Below are 15,644 nucleotides of genomic sequence, written 5' to 3'. Positions count from 1 at the left end.
GCTGAGGTGGTGAATGGCTATAGAACACTGTTAAAAGAATACTTGGAGACTAACATGGACTCGGGCCCATCGTTTAGTACAGTCTGGGATGCTATGAAGGCGGTATCCAGGGAATACTTTCTGCATATAGCTAGTAAACATGCTCACCTTCGCAGGGCCCAGTTAGCAAGCTGTCTGGATAAACTTCACCATCTGGAGGTTAGCCATAAGGCCAGTGGTACCCCCCAAATAATGCAAGAGAGCCATAGTTTAAGTTTTCAACTTGACTATTTACTTGGAGCAGCTCAGCATGTTACAAGTGAGAAGCAATGTTAGCTTATATGAATTTACTAACAAAGTGGGGCATATCCTTGCCATACAGTTGCGCAGGCAAAAAGTAGATCGTGCAGTTGTGCGTATCCGAGATGGGAGGGGTAGTTTGTTGAACACTTCAGCACAAATACGTCAGTGTTTTATCAAGACCTGTACTCACAGGAGATCCACCCCACCTCAGAGGCCATTACAGAGTACTTGGCGTCTTGCAACCTTCCCTCACTAACGTTAGAACAGATGGCTACCTTGGAAAAACTGGTAACACCAACAGAGATACAAAGGGCCATTAAAAGTCTACCCTCACATAAGTCACAGGGTCTGGATGGGTTTCCCAATGAATGCTATAAGAGATTTGCCCCAGAGCTGGCTCCGCTTCTCGCAGACTTACTTAATCGGGTCAGAACCAACTTACCTCTCTCAATGATGGAGGCCTGGATTGTAGTAATATCAAAACCAGATAAAGATCATACTGAATGTGGCTCCTATCGGCCAATATCCATTTTAAATGCTGATGTTAAAATCTTAGCAAAAGTGTTGGCAAATCGTTTGGCACCACTACTCCCGTCACTTATACATCCCGACCAAGTGGATTTTGTGCCCCAGCGACAGGCAATGGATAATATTAGATGAGTAGTGGACGTGAATGTACTTAGCTAAAAGAGATCAGAAACCTATGTGTTTGCTTAGTCTGGATGCGGAGAAGGCCTTTGATAGGGTCCACTGGCCTTTTATGTATAAGGTAATGGAAAATTTCGGGGTAGGGCCTTTGTTTTGTGGTTGGATTCAGGCCTTTTACAACTCTCCTAAAGCTTGTGTGCGAGTAAATGGGAGTAACTCTGAACTGTTTACTTTGCACAGAGGAACTCGTCAGGGATGTCCCCTGTCCCCTTTGCTGTTTGCTATGGTTATGGAGCCTTTTGCGGCTAAGGAGCGTATGAGCCCTGACATCACTGGTGTTCCGCTAGCGGGAAGAGAGCACAAAATGGCTCTTTTTGCAGATGATGTTTTGCTGTCTGTGACTCGTCCCTTGACCACATTTCCCAATCTCTTACGAATCATGGGTGACTATTCGGTGGTGTCGGGGTTCAAAGTCAATATGACAAAATCAGAGGCCTTACATGTCACTCTTCCAGCAGAGCTGGTGGCTTCTTTAAAATCCTCCTTCTTTTTTCGTTGGGCACTCAAGGAAATTCGCTATCTGGGTGTGACCTTGACCCCCGCTTTTCTGATCTTTTTTATGCAAATTGTACGGAATTGGTTAAAGCTATCTCAACAGATTTGGAACGGTGGGAGGATTTGACTCTCTCTTGGTTTGGAAGAATAGCTACTGTCAAGATGAACATCTTGCCTCATCTGCTGTATCTGTTTCAGGTTCTCCCTTTGAAGATGCCTAGACGCTTCCTTTCCAACTTGCAAGACCGTATTGTACGCTTTATTTGGACAGGTGGACGTCCGCGTTTATCGCATTCCTTACTTTATCAGGACAAGAGGAAGGGAGGGCTGGGAGTCCCCAACATAAATTGGTACTATAGGGCAGCTCAGGCGCGTGCAGCAATTGAGTGGTATCATGCACACCCGCACAAATAATGGGTACACTTGGAACAATATTCACTGGGCCCGAGACCATTGGGTACACTTATGTGGCTTCCACGTCAGTATAGATCCATGGGAGAGGGGTTGTGCCCGTCTATACGTACCACTTTTTATTATTGGGATAGTCTTTTTCCACACCGAGATCGTGTCCTATCTCACCTATCATCCATAGCTTTTAACCCCTTATTTCCTCTTGGGAACATGACGGGTATATTCACGAGATGGTATGGCGAGGGCCTCAGAAGCTGGGGTCAAATGTTTAAGGAGGATTCCATATTAACATTTCCTGCTCTGGTGGAGGAGTATCCCACTATAGGGAGGGATGAATATGCATACCTTCAGCTCTCTCATTTCCTTAGGGCAGCGTCTATCCGCTCAGCAATCACACGGGAAAATTCATTCTTGGAGGACCTATGTGAGGATTCCAAAACTACTAGAGGCTTAATAACTTGCTTATATAAGTACCTCAGTATGCAATCTCCAATTTACACTCTCCATAGGAGAGGGAGCTGGATCTGGAGATGAGAGATGATGAGTGGGAGGCGCTGGAAAAGGCATCGGCGAAGGTGTCTCTCTATGTACCTTTTAAGGAAAATGCAGTTAAAGTACTATTTCGATGGTACTTAATGCCCACTTGTCTTCGGCGCATATACCCAGCATTGTCGGGTATGTGCTGGAGAGAATGTGGTGAAATTGGCACAATGGGTCATATATGGTGGTCTTGTGTAAAAATTCGGGCCTTTTGGAAAACGATTCACTGCAGGTTGCAAAAATGGCTGGGGTGTCCACTTCCATGGGCGCCAGAATTCTTTCTCTTTCCCAAAAGAGATCCCGGGGCTAACGCCCTCTCAAACAGTCTTGGTGCGGCATGCAATGAGTGCAGCCAGAGTTACAATTGCTTCTCACTGGAAACAGTCCACAGTGCCTTCAGTGGTGAGATGGCTAAACAAAATGTGGTACATCTGTGAAATGGAGCATCTCTTAGCAGAGCAAGGGCACCAGAGGTGTAAATGGGAAGCTGCCTGGGAACCTTTCATCACTCAGTGCTCAGCTTGAATAATGTGTGACTCTGATGTGATAATGGCTATACCTTCTGGTTTGGGGGAGAGTGCCTGGTGGGGGAGGGTGGGAGGTGGCGGGATGTGAATGGAAAACAAAAAAACTCTAAAAAGACTTGAAGTTACTCTGAGCTGTATTAGGGGTGTTTAAACTGTTGGAAAGGTACTTTTGTTGGTTTACTATCAGCATTGTTACTGTATACTTGTATAAGTTTAAAAATAGCATGTTGTTGGTGATATGTATGTATTATTTCATGTTTGAACAGTCAATAAAGACTTCATGCAAATTAGAAAAAAAAGAATAAAAGTCATGAAAAGATAAGAAATACAAAATACTAATTAAAAAATTACAAATTTAAAAGAATCTAAAACAGCATGCACAATAGCTATAAATAGCCTTAGTTTTCACAGCCCACTTCACAAAAGCAAACCTATTTTAAACATTTTCAAATTTGGCACAAAAGAGACCAAGATACCTAGCCCTAGCTGAAATCACTGAGTTGAACAGAACACTTATTGTAACAGTCAAGCATTCAGTCTGCATTATTTAATATGTCCTTGGAGTGGCACTGCACGATCAATGCAGAACACAGCTGTGCCAGTCAGCACTAATTGTCTGGTGGTGCCACATACGTTCTGTAAATTACGTGGACAGGGATGATTGTGCTGGAATATGAGCACATTTGATCGGGTACACAGTATTTATAAACACTTCCTGTAATGTTTTCTTTGGCAACCTCAGGCACAGCCAACTTCACAAAGAGCTCAATAAGCTGCTTACAAATTTTTTTTTAGTAATTTCTTTGTAGAAGTAATGAAATCTGCAATTTTTTGTTCTTTAAAAATAAACACACACACACACACAACCCAAAAGAAACCTTATGCTGCCCCCCTGTGGCATTATTCTATGATTTTTCTAGTTAAAGTAAATTACAATGGGGGTCTTTTACTGAGGCACACTAAAAATAAGCGCGTGCTAAACGTTAGAGATGCCCATAGGAATACATTGGCTTCTCTAATGTTTAGCACGTGCCTATTTTTAGCACACACCAAAAACGTGAGCGCACCTTAGTAAAAGACACCCCAATGGTTGCTAGTCTACTCAGACTGCTTTATTTTGATATATATATATATATATATATATATATATATATATATAGCTTTGGGGTCTCTTTTGGACAGAAAGAATGGAGGAACAGCCTAATGGTTAGACCAGCAGCTAAGAAACAGGGAAGCCCAGTTCAAATCCCACTGCAGCTCCTTGTGATCTTGGCAAGTCACTTAACCCTCCATTGCTTCAGGGACAAACTTAGATTGTGAGCCCTGCAAGGAAGGGAAATACTTAGTATACTTTAACTACAACTGAAAAAGGTGTGAGCCGAATCCAAAATCTCTTCTCTCCAGTCAGCCCATAAGAAAGCAGACTGCATACCCTCAGAGTCTTGTGACTTCTCTAAGGCTAGTGGCCAGATGTTCACATTAACCGTCTTCAACACTGTCCATCAATTTTGTTCACCAAACCTCCTCACGCAACGGCTTCCTGAATTCTCCTTCATGGATCTGTGCACTATAGACTCTACACTAATACACTGTGAACCTCATTTTTATAACCCCAGGCCTCCTGGCTAAAGGACCTACTGCCTGGAGACCAGATGTCCTCTTGAGCCCCAAATGTTTAGGAGGGTCCTGTCAGATATAGTCAGGAGGCTAGGATTGACAATTCTCTGACTTTTTTCAGGCATATATAAGGTAACTGTTCCAAAGCCAGAAGGATGGAATTTTCCTACTGTTTAGCCCTCTATAGCTCTCCAAGAAGAATGAGGGAAGTGTGAGATGTACTGCATGCTGAGAAAGAATTGACAGAAAATACTAGAACTTTATATGATGGTGGACAGAGATGGGTTGGGGGGGGGGGGGGGGGGGGGGGGGGGGGGAAGGAGCACAGGCTGAATAAGCACATGAGCAGCTGAAGAAGCAGAGCACCGGAGAGAGAATGAAAAGTGACAAATTAAATCTGTGTGTGTGACTGAGGAGTAAAAGAGTACATGTGTGTGAAGAGCAAGAGTGCATGCCATAGGTGTCGCTATGGGGTAGGAAGTGCCACTACAAAAAAATTTGCCTTGCCACCTTTTTTCCATCCCAAAATCAACACACTTTCACCACGAGTCCGGCTTCTCCTTCTTACCTCCTGTAGATCCCCTATGGGTGAGACTCTCACCACTTAGGGAAGGTACAAAGAAAGGTGGGGAAATTCTGTATTTTGTATATTATAGTGTGCAATTCAAGATGTTAAGTGAATTTCCCTAGATGTTACAAAATTTTAATGATGACAATATTGCACACTAACTTTTAAATTATAATAATTTATTGTACAAGATGTTTCTTCTTAACTTTTCAGAAAATGTATCAACTTTTCAATCAATAAACTTTCCTCTGAAATTCTCAACACCACAAATCAGATAAGTAGTACAAATAATTACTTTCTCTGTTACTCAGAATTTACTTTAACTATGAAATTTTAACAAGAAAATTGATTATTTGTGTCAATTGCTTTCTTACAGATGTCCACTTCCTTCACTTTGCAATGTAACTGAATCTCAGCATAAACCTCCAGGTAAGTATTTACGTGTAAGTTTAAAGTCTCTGAAACGGTGTAGGTGGTGATTTTTGTACTTTGCTGCTTGAGTTGAACTTTCTTGTATGATGGTGACTTTGTCTTTCATGGTAGTTGGTGCACGTGTTGCTTCCGTGTTGCTCCGCCTGCGTCGTCGCTTAACAGCCGCAGTACCTGTACTCTAGTTAACCAAAAAAAATTGAAACCCTGTCTCCCTATCCTGTGGGAAGTTTTATAGGGATTTTTGTTATCAAAACTGTGGCCAACAACCTATCTAGAGTAAATCAATAGATAATTAATGTTCCCTATTGCAGGACCTGCCTTATTACTTTTCCCTGCCTAATGAGGAACACTCTTCCATGTATGTTAATCACACCTTGTAACCAGTCACACATTTCATACCTCACTGCCCTCATACACAGCAGTTCAGCTAAGGACAACAGTCCTGTTTCAATTTTTAATCAGCACCAATTCTCACTGCAGATCGGTGCAAGGTGATCACAACCCTGCTTCGTGGTAAGTCAGTGGGAACACACCAGATTTGCACACTCACCCTTCACCAACAGGCTTCTACACAATTTGTAGCCCCTCCAAACTCAGGCAGACCCCTCAGTACAACCACCCATTAACACATATGCATTGCACTCAAAGTGTCAGTCAAATGCACTGTGGCCACAACTCTGCTCTGAGACATATCAGCGGAAACACAACAGTCTTCCTGCACACTCACTGTCACTAGCCACCTTCACTTGTTACCAGCAGGCTATTATACAGCTTATAACCTATTTCAACTCAGGCAAGCCTTTCTGTATAACTACTTAGCAAATTAACACATATGCACTCCCTCAGTGCCAGTCAGGTGTGCTGTGGTTTTCAGTGTGATTTCCAGCCAGTCTAGTCACACAAATTTCTTATACATACATGGGCAGATCATCTTGAATGTAAACCAGCTGATTGTTTGTAACAGCGCCTAAACACTGATATGAATACCAGTAAAACACTCCTAACCATCTACTGTCTCACCCTACTCTCAAACGCAAACACTACCCACGACCCAGACAACAATAACCCCATAATTCACAAACTGTACAGCACTCACACACACACAATGCCCACCCTGAAGAACATCCATAACAACCCAACCACAATGCACCAACTCAACACACAATTTATGAACAACGTACCAGACCAAAGACACAATAACCAACCAAAAAAAATCTCCGCATACGAACACCACCAACCAAAAGAGAAAAACAACAACAATAACAAATCCAACCACGGAAGAAACAGACAACTAATAAAAATAAACACATTGAACCCTCCCACAGAACCACACCGCTTAATCCAACTAGGATACATCAATGCAAGATCAGCAGTAAGCAACTCAGTAGATATACTAGACTGGATAACCACTGATAATTTAGACCTTCTATTCATCACAGAAACCTGGTTCCACAGTCCTACAGACCCAGCCATATTAGAGACATGCCCACCAGAATACAAAATCACCCACTGGACAAGAAATGGAAAAAGAGGAGGCGGAATAGCCATAATCTACAAACCTGAATTCATCATCACAATCACGGGTGAATCCACCTCCCCACAACTCGAAATTGCCTCGACAAGAATCACTCGCCCAAACCTACTAGGCCACCTTAACACAATCCTATTCTACAGACCACCAGGAAAATGGCAAGATTCCCAAATGCAACTCATGGACTTCATCTCGAACACATGCGTCTCTGCCTCAAACATCCTCATAATAGGAGACATCAACCTACACCTTGAAGACGACACCTCTACAGGCACACGAGATTGCAAAGAATTCTTAAAACTCTGGGATCTGCACGCACCTAACACGCAACCAACACACAAAAAAGGACACACAATAGACATCATTACACACAAATTTGACCCAGACTCAAATATCCTATTTACTGACACAAGATGGACACCTACACTATGGTCAGACCACCATAAAGCATATGTCTCCCTCAACTGGCGAAAAACACACATAAACGCAATCAACAAACATGAACGAACAACATACACCACAAGAGGAAAAATAGACCCCACAACATTCTGGCAACAGATTTACCAGAACGAATGGTCAACAAATGCTGGCACCATCCAATTCCTCCAAGAATGGGACGATATATGCACAACAGCATTAGACAGAATAGCCCCAATCCAAACCAGAACATCACATAGGAAAACATTGAACCCATGGTTCACCGAAGAGCTGAAAAAACTTAAAACACAAGTCAGGACATTAGAACGCGCATGGAACAAAAAGAAATATGAACAAACACTAAATGCCTGGAAACTACTTCGGAGGAAATACAAATATACCATAAAACAGACTAAAAGACTACATTACAAAACAATGATAGCACCCAACTACAAAGACACACACAAACTCTTCTACCTTGTGAATAAACTGCTAGACACCTCACCAGTCACAAATAACAGCAAAGACATACAAGATGTCGACAACCTTGCGAAATATACAACTACGACTTAAAATACCCGCCAGCACTATTGAATACGCCTCACTTCTAGACTGTCTAGACCAGTGATGGTGAACCTATGGCACGCGTGCCAGAGAGGGCACACAGAGCCCTATCCCTTGGCACGCGCGCCGTCGCTGGTCCGCCCACTCTCCCTCCCAGTTCGGCCTTCCTCCCGCCCTCCCTCCAACGCAACGAGCAACAGCCCGCCCATCCTCCCTCCCAGCACCAGGAACCCCCCTCCTCCTAAAATTTAAAAAGCGTACCTCCTCAGTCGAGGTTAAGGCGGCGTGCGTCGGCAGTGGCAGCGAAGCGCCTGTGCTTCGCTCGATGCGCTTTTGGCCTTCCCTGTCTCTCAAGCTCTGGTCCCGCCTAAGGCTTCCTGACACAGAGGGCGAGATCCGGTGCCCCCCGCTTGTTGGCGTAAAACATGGCAACCTGATTGTCTGTCTGAATTAAGATTACTCGGTTGGACAGCCGATCTATGAAAGCCTTTAGAGCGTTCCAGATCGCTCTTAATTCCAGGAGGCGAAAAAGAACTGAGGAGGCACACTCGCAATGGGCAGTAAGTCGTCCGCGCATGCGCAGTGTGCGCTGCTCGCGCACCAGAAAACTCTGGCAAAGTTTTATATTTTTGCTGGAAAAAGTTTGCTGTTTCCTGGGCTGACGCGAACGTCGACCCACTTATGAGAACAAGCAGCCTGCTTGTCCTTGGGAGAAATGTAGATACACCCTATGTACATGCATGCAGCTGTGCAAGTTTACGAAAGCCCTATTCGGTGTGTAAAACAGGCTTTCTATGTGGAACATGGGTTGTAAACCCCTTCTCCCCTCAAAACAAAATTACACAGAAGAGTTAATGAAAGGGCACTGATTTTTCCACTCCAAGATTAATACAATATCTCCAAGAGGGGGATCTCCCAGAAAGAGATCTAGTGATGAATATCACACATAACTAGAAAAATATATATAACACTTCATCTTTAATACATACTGACAAGTTCACAGGTTTAACATTGGTGTAAATATATAAATTACAATATTTAAATTCTAGGTAGATATATTAATTCTAATTATGAATCTATAAAACTGTTCTACATCACCTTGAGGAAACAACAAGAAAAATAAACTATGTTTTTTGCTAGCTTACCAACCTTCTCCCGTGCATTGGAGCCCTCAAGGGCTTAGGATGTACAAAGCATACCCAAAGGGAAAGACAGGGTTGCCAACTTGCTTCAAATTCACTGGTCAAGGTTGATCCAGTCCTGAGTTTACCCCATTGCTTGCAGGGACTTGTAGTCTTTTTTTTTCTTAGGGAATGCAATGGGATATCAGAACTACAAGTCCCTGCATGCAATGGGGTAAAACCAAGACTAGATTAACCCTGTCAGGCAAATTTGAATCATCCTCGAAACCCTAGGCAGAGATAAGTTTCTATTTTAGTTCATGCAAGAAGGAATAAAGTGAAACATCCATATTAAGGAGATTGGTATTATCATTAAGGAGACCCCTCTTTCCTAAGACAGAAGCTGGACACAACATGGCGCTCCCCCCTCCCCTCTCTCTCTGTTAATGTTATGCTAATCTGACAGTAGGAATCATAGGGTGCCATACTCCTAAATTTACATGTAAATATGTTAATGGATTTCAATTAGCACCAATAATTCCTTAAGCCAACTATTGGCAATGACTCATTCAATTAAATTGCGTGCACAAATTGGGCACATGCCCAAATTTGCACGTGCAATTTTTAGTGACTTTTATAGAATTTGTGGGTATGTCTCTTGCAAAAACTGAGTGGAGTATAGAAGACAAGTCAGGAGAGTGTAGAGAGTACTAGGGGCACTGGTTCCCATAAACACCTATTTTAATTTACTTGAATCAGGGTCCTTTATCAATGTACCAAGGCACAGGCAGATAGGAGACTTTCCGAAGATAACACGAAACACCAACAAAAGATCAATGAAATGAAACAGGACCTGCAAGACCACAGCCTTCCTTCCCTGTGCCCTATAGGAATGGAGCCAATGATCTATAGAGGCTGAGGTGGTTGAGTGACCTTGAAGGAACAGAGACAAACACCAATGACATGAACCTTACCCAGGGAATATTTTTACCAGTTTAATAAATATCAGCCAGGGAAAGAGGGCGTTTTAATAAATAAACACAAAAGGAGAAGACCTGGAGGCATATTTTCAAAGCACTTTGGGAGGCTAAGTTCCATTGGTTTCTATGGAACTTTGGGAGGCTAAGTGCTTTGAAAATGAGCCCGATAGTGTGCTCCAGAAGATATGTAACAAATCATAATGCTATTATTACAAATTCCCAGGAAACCACTTACATTGAAAACTACCTTTACATACAATGGCCACTAAGCAGGTTATCTGTAGTCTATTCTGCCCCCACCCCCAAACCCCTTACACATCCCACTCTTAATAAAATAAATTAACTTTCAGTAAAGTCTTGAAATCTTGATATTACCCAAAATTGTACTTGTACTGTGCCATATGTATACTTCTCTGAGCAAAGCACAGCACAGTTATTCAAATTTGCTGCTAGTGATGTAAGAGTAAATAATTCTAATAATGCAAAAAGTGCTTTATATCCACAGCCTAATTTTCACATTCCAGAGTAGCAGGGGTGCTCTGTCCCAGCCTCCTTCCTTCCAGGCAGCCTGCAGAGAATAGTCACTCTTTTCCCTGACTGCCAGTGTTTTGACAACCCAGGGGGGGGGGGGGGGGGGGGGGGGGGTTCAGGCTGAGGATCTCTTCAGATGGCGGAACTTTGGGATCCGTGCTGGGTGGGCCTTAGATGAAGGAGAATGGACCCATGCTCGCCCAGCCCACAAGCCCCTGGTAGGCATAGCCTGTGATGCTACAGAAAGAGCTGCTAACCATACATGATGCAAATAGGGGGAGGTAATCGAGGGCCACATTTCTAAGAAAGCTTTGTCACTGGTCCAGCACAGTAAGGCTAATGTCCACCGAAGCCTTGCTAGTAGGCCCAGTTTGTGCAATGTCTTTATAGTACAAAAATTGATTCTTCCCTCTTGCTCCCTTGTCCTTGCCTTGCTGTATGATATGTTAACAAGCCTATACAGGTGCACATGGGAGTTCTGTGGCACTGTGCATTGTCGGGTTGTGGATTTCTCAGGAGTATCACCTGCTGGAGTCTACGGGTGTGAGCATCGCAAGACTGTGTAATCTATTTACATTATTAAAAAAATAAACAGTTCCATATAAAATATATTTTCAAACCTTTTACTTTAAAAACTTCACAAACTGAGCTTATCCTGATATAGAAAGGCCACTCAGATATATTTGTTTCTTAGCTCATTCCAGGGTAAAAACTAAGAAATCCTGACAAGAGTGCATTGCAGGCCAATAATGAGACAAGTTTGTGAAGGACAGAAAAGCAGTGTATGTAATTAACTCAGCATGTATGCCAGTTATGAAGCATCGCCTTCAGATGGTTTGTGTGTTGCTGTATGCTTAACATAACATATAACATAAGAATAGCCAGGTTCCCTCCCTCCTCTGATTCAGTACAAACACCACCTGCCCCAGCAAAAGCTTTCTGCCATGAAAGCCAACATGGATCCCTGAGGTCAACAGTGCAGTGAAAACTAATGTGGGACACTTACTGGGAAGCAATCCACAGCACAGCGCCTCTTTGAAAGCTCTCTCTTACCAAACTGTTCGTTCTGGCAGGCTTGTAAGAACGATCAAAGAGAAACAGTCAAGGCCAGCTCAAGAGGTTATGGCACCCTGGACCACTTTTGCATTTGCACCCCCCCCCCCCCCATGCACTTACTTCCCACCTGCCCCACCCTCTTCTCCAGCTTTCCTTCCTCTTGGCCCCCAAATATTTTCTCTTCTCCAGCTTTCCTTCCCCTCAGCTCCAAAATATTTTCTCCTCTTTTAACATTTGCCCCCCTCTTTCTGCCACCCCAATGCCCTGGAATGTCCTTTCCTTTCAACAATCCCCCTCCCCTCACTAGCCCAGCTCTCTCTAGAAACCTTCCCCATCCAACAGCAACTTGCACAATTCTGCCCTCCCTTCCCCCCTTCCAACAGCAACTTCCACAATTCCGCTCTCTCCTCCCTCCAGCAGCAACTTCCATAGTTCCGCCCTCCCTGCTCCCCTAACAGCAACTTCCACAATTCCACCCCCTCTCTTCCACCAACAGCAACTTTCACCATTCCACATTCCATTCCTCCCCCCTCCTCAGGACTCAAAACAAGACTGGCAGGGCGGTGGTGGCAGAACAGAAGCAGCAGCAGAGGCAGGCGGTTGGTTGGTCGGCAGACAGCAGAGGTGGTTGGTAGCTATGGTGGCAGGCTGAATAAAAAGAATGCGGTAGACGCGGAAGCGGTTTAAATGCTTCAGCGCCCTGATCCTCCCTGCAAGGCACACTGGGATTGGATATTGGTCGTCCAATCCCAGTGTGCCTTGCAAGTTGCAACTAGCGTGTCTTCCAGGAGGGGGTGGCAGAAGGTGGTTCCAAGGTGCTCCCTTGCTGCGAGGGGGGAGGGCCTGGGAGAAGTGTTGGATTAGCATTCAGTGGAGGGAGGAGAAGGAAGAAGGAAAGAGATGAGTCAGAAAAGTACTAAAGGCAAGCTGCCCAGTGCCCGCACCTCCTCTTCATCATGCCATTCAGAATCGGGACCAACACCAGTAAGAGAAGCATTGTTGATTTATAGGCTGGGTGACATCATGGGCTTGGGCGTTTGGCGCCCTTCAGCGTTGGCACCCTGGACGAGAGCCTCACCTGGTCAATAGGCTGAGCTGGCCCTGAACACGGTACACTTTTTAAGTCAGTATTTCATTCCAGTTTCTGAATTTTAAAAGCACTTAACCTACCAGTTTTCTTAATATGACGTTCCTGTAATGAAGCAGAAGTCAAGTGCAGCTATACAAGAGCCTAACACCACCGTATTGCTAGAGTAAGGCTGCCAACTTGATCCAGATTCACAGAACAGGATTGATCCAGTGCTGGTGGTACTTGTAGTCTTGCTTTTCTTAGGGAATGCAATGTGGAGATCAGAACTATAAATCCCTTCATGCAATGGGATAAACCCAGGACTTGATTAACCCTGTTCAGTGAATATGGATCCAGTTGGCAGCCTTATGCTAGGGTTATTTGTCAACTGAACATGGCCACACACCTTAAGAGTACTCTTACCTCTTTCAGGCAAAATTCCGATCTGACGAAGAAGGGCAAACTTCGAAAGCTAATCAAGAAATGTATTATGTCCAATAAAAAAGGTATCATCTTATTTTCTTTTCCATGTTTTATTTTGTTTGATTTCTATTGATAACCTTTAAGAGTGGACTAACACGGCTACCACACCTCTCTACTCTTTCAGGCAGAATAGGATTAATAGGCATGACAGCACTGCTGCTGCTGGGACTCGAGGTAAGAAAGATGAGTTTTAAATTCTGGGCGGCAGGAAGGCGAGAAGTGGACGAAGGACTGTTGTGGGAGAAAAGGTCGGGCTGGGGTTGGGCTTGGCACTCGGAGAGGGAGGGGGGCCTGGAACCCAGAGGAGGGAAGGGGGGCCTGGAACTCAGAGGACATGGGGGAGGGGGAGGAGATGGGAGGGGGAGGTGGGAGAGGAGGCAGGGGGGAGGAGATGGGAGAGGGGGAAATGCACCATCTGTAGAAAAAAACATTTTTCAGCACCCCCAATTGTTTTGAAAAGTTGGCTCCTATGCATTACAGGGCTATGGCAAGGCTGGTTGAGGTAAATGGAGAACAGTTGCTGCTGGGATAAGTATTTTAAGAACCCTGGAGGAGTGGCCTAGTGGTTAGAGCACCGGCTTTGCAATCCAGACGTGGCTAGTTCAAATCCCACTGCTGCTTCTTGTGATCTTGGGCAAATCACTTAACCCTCCATTGCCTCAGGTACAAACTTAGATTGTGAGCCCTCCTGGGACAGAGAAATATCCAGTGTACCTGAATGTAACTCACCTTGAGCTACTACTGAAAAAGGTGTGAGCAAAATCTAAATAAATAAAAATAATAACCCTGACTGCTGAAGTTAGTGGCTCTTCTGAAGTCATACCAGATAAAAGAAACTTAATAGGAAAAGTAGAATTGGCTGGAGAATCAAAAAATGTATGACCAAGAGAAGCAGACAGGGTTACCAGATGGCTCCACATCCTGGTATACAGGCTGAGACAGACCTGGTTTTATTTCAATTGAATGTAATGGCTCAGCTTGGCCTCCATGGCCTGCACCCATTTGGTAACCCTAAACAAGGGAGAGAGCCCCTGGCAGCAGGAAAGCACAAGGAGGCACTTATTCCTTGTTATCTATTTGAAAAAAAGATTTTTGCTAATTATTTGCTCTGAGGAATAAACCACTATATAGCAGAAGCGGTGCAGAAAAGATCCTGCACCCTGAGGCTGGGCATTCTCTGCAGGCCCAAAGATTCCCTGTGTGACGCCCTGTGGAAGGAAAACAGCAGGTCCACTCACCCACGGGCCTGCAGCTGCTCCTTTGGAGTACCCAAAATTAGCAAATTAAAGTCTTTGCCAATTTCAAGTGTGCTGTCAGCTTGGCATTGAAAACAATGAAGCGAGGAGTACAACTCCTTATTCAAATCTGTACCATAAATCCCTTTTTTGAAGGATCACTGCCAGCAAAAGCCAATTTTGTTCATTTATGGGTTTTTTTTTTAAATCCAGTGCCTGAAGATCTTGTCAGGGGGCACCACATCACTTGACTCAGCACCGCTGATGCTGAATGATAAAATAAGGCAATACCGATGTGTCATGTCGGGGAGTGTGGAGGCTCTTCATGTAATTTTCAGAGGTGATTTCTTCTGGGCATAGAGGAGCCTGACATACGGCACCCCAATGAAGGCCCACTTTTCACTGGGCCAGAACTTGATGACTGGACCTTGTTCAGGGATTTCTGAGGCCGCATCAAAGTAGGCAAAACAGACACAGCCCAGGTAAGAAGCAAGACAGATGAGAATGTGCCTACAGTGGGGAAGGAAGAAAACACGGAAGATGGTAAGTAAGTGATCCCAATTATTTCAGTTCATGTCAGCTCCCTGCTCCTCTACTTCCCTCATCACCCCCCCCCCCCCACACACACACACACAAATGTATTTGATCCGAAGGTATGTCAATGACCCCCCCCCCTCCAATCTCTCAAACACTCTGGTGAAGTCATGGTGAGATGGATACAAGTTTCTTATTATAGTAATATCATTAAAACATAATTGTGTTTTTAGACCTGCGGAGAGCAATGTTACAAAGAAGTGCCTACTTAGACCCAATTCTATAAAGAAAAGTATGCGCCTGTTTTCCTTTACAGATTACTGACATAATCAGGTATATGTCCATGTATGTATGTATTTAAGCATGAGTATTTGCGCCAGTCATGGAGCTGGTGTAAATGCCTGCACCTAGGTTGGGGAGATGCACAAGTAACATACATAGAGGAGCATTTTGGATATGATGTCTAAGTCTGACTTTGGATGTTTTGCACAAAACATCCAAAACCCGAATAGGACAGAAGGTCATTTTCCAAATAGAAAAACG

General features: G+C 44.1%; 1 protein-coding gene across 1 annotated transcript in view; it reads right to left on the bottom strand.

The window, feature by feature from the left end:
- Positions 1 to 14,556: 14,556 nt before the first annotated feature.
- ACER2 (alkaline ceramidase 2) overlaps positions 14,557 to 15,644 on the bottom strand; it is a 64,975-nt gene continuing 63,887 nt past the window's right edge. The window contains exon 6 of the mRNA XM_030192432.1: positions 14,557 to 15,077. Coding sequence (XP_030048292.1) covers positions 14,891 to 15,077 — 187 coding nt within the window. The 3' untranslated portion in view covers positions 14,557 to 14,890. The remainder of the gene's footprint in view (positions 15,078 to 15,644) is intronic.

This window comes from Microcaecilia unicolor, chromosome 2, assembly GCF_901765095.1.
Source record: "Microcaecilia unicolor chromosome 2, aMicUni1.1, whole genome shotgun sequence".
Taxonomy (NCBI): Eukaryota; Metazoa; Chordata; class Amphibia; order Gymnophiona; family Siphonopidae; genus Microcaecilia; species Microcaecilia unicolor.
Note: the sequence above shows the minus strand (reverse complement) of the source record. Positions and strands in the feature narration are given on the sequence as shown.